General features: G+C 53.4%; 1 protein-coding gene across 1 annotated transcript in view; it reads left to right on the forward strand.

Moving 5' to 3' along the window:
- SPATS2 (spermatogenesis associated, serine-rich 2) overlaps positions 1–543 on the forward strand; it is a gene marked incomplete at its 3' end in the record, with an annotated part of 20,204 nt that overhangs the window by 17,590 nt on the left and 2,071 nt on the right. Inside the window, exon 8 of the mRNA XM_009322351.1 lies at positions 171–229. Within this exon, the coding sequence (XP_009320626.1) occupies positions 171–229 (59 nt within the window). The remainder of the gene's footprint in view (positions 1–170; positions 230–543) is intronic.

Here is a 543-nt window from a genome sequence, read left to right on the forward strand (position 1 = left end):
AGCCGGGGCTCGGCGCGCGGCGCGGCGGGTTCCTGCTGCCATCTGCCGGTCTGTCCCCGCTGGCCGGCACGCCTGGAAACCCTCCCGCCGCTGTTCTTGCAGCAGGATTTCGTTGTCCTCTTTGTTTAATACTAAATCTCTTCCCTTTTTCTGTGGTTTTTTCCCCCCAGCCTTATGGATCGCGAGGTGGCGTTGCTGGCTGAAATGGACAAAGTGAAAGCAGAAGCAAGTAAGACTCTGTCTTTCTACCAACAAGCGCCCACCTGAAGAGCTGTAGGTCTTGCTGCACTCTGAAGAGACAAGCCCCCTAGAAGCAGATTTCTGTGACTTACCGCCTGTTCACATTGTTCCTAAATATGTGGCTCTATACCCAAACAAAACTTGCCCTATAGCTTGAGTTAACAGTATATATTGTGACTGGGGGATGTTGGCTGCTGACACCGTTGACGGCACCCATCCTCTTCGAGGCCGTTGCTCTGTGCCCTCGTTAAAGGGTGAGACACAAACGGCACTCTTCCACGGGAGGCCATTCCTGAAAATCTC

The sequence above is a fragment of the Pygoscelis adeliae genome, unplaced genomic scaffold, assembly GCF_000699105.1.
Source record: "Pygoscelis adeliae isolate BGI_AS28 unplaced genomic scaffold, ASM69910v1 Scaffold684, whole genome shotgun sequence".
Lineage (NCBI taxonomy): Eukaryota > Metazoa > Chordata > Aves > Sphenisciformes > Spheniscidae > Pygoscelis > Pygoscelis adeliae.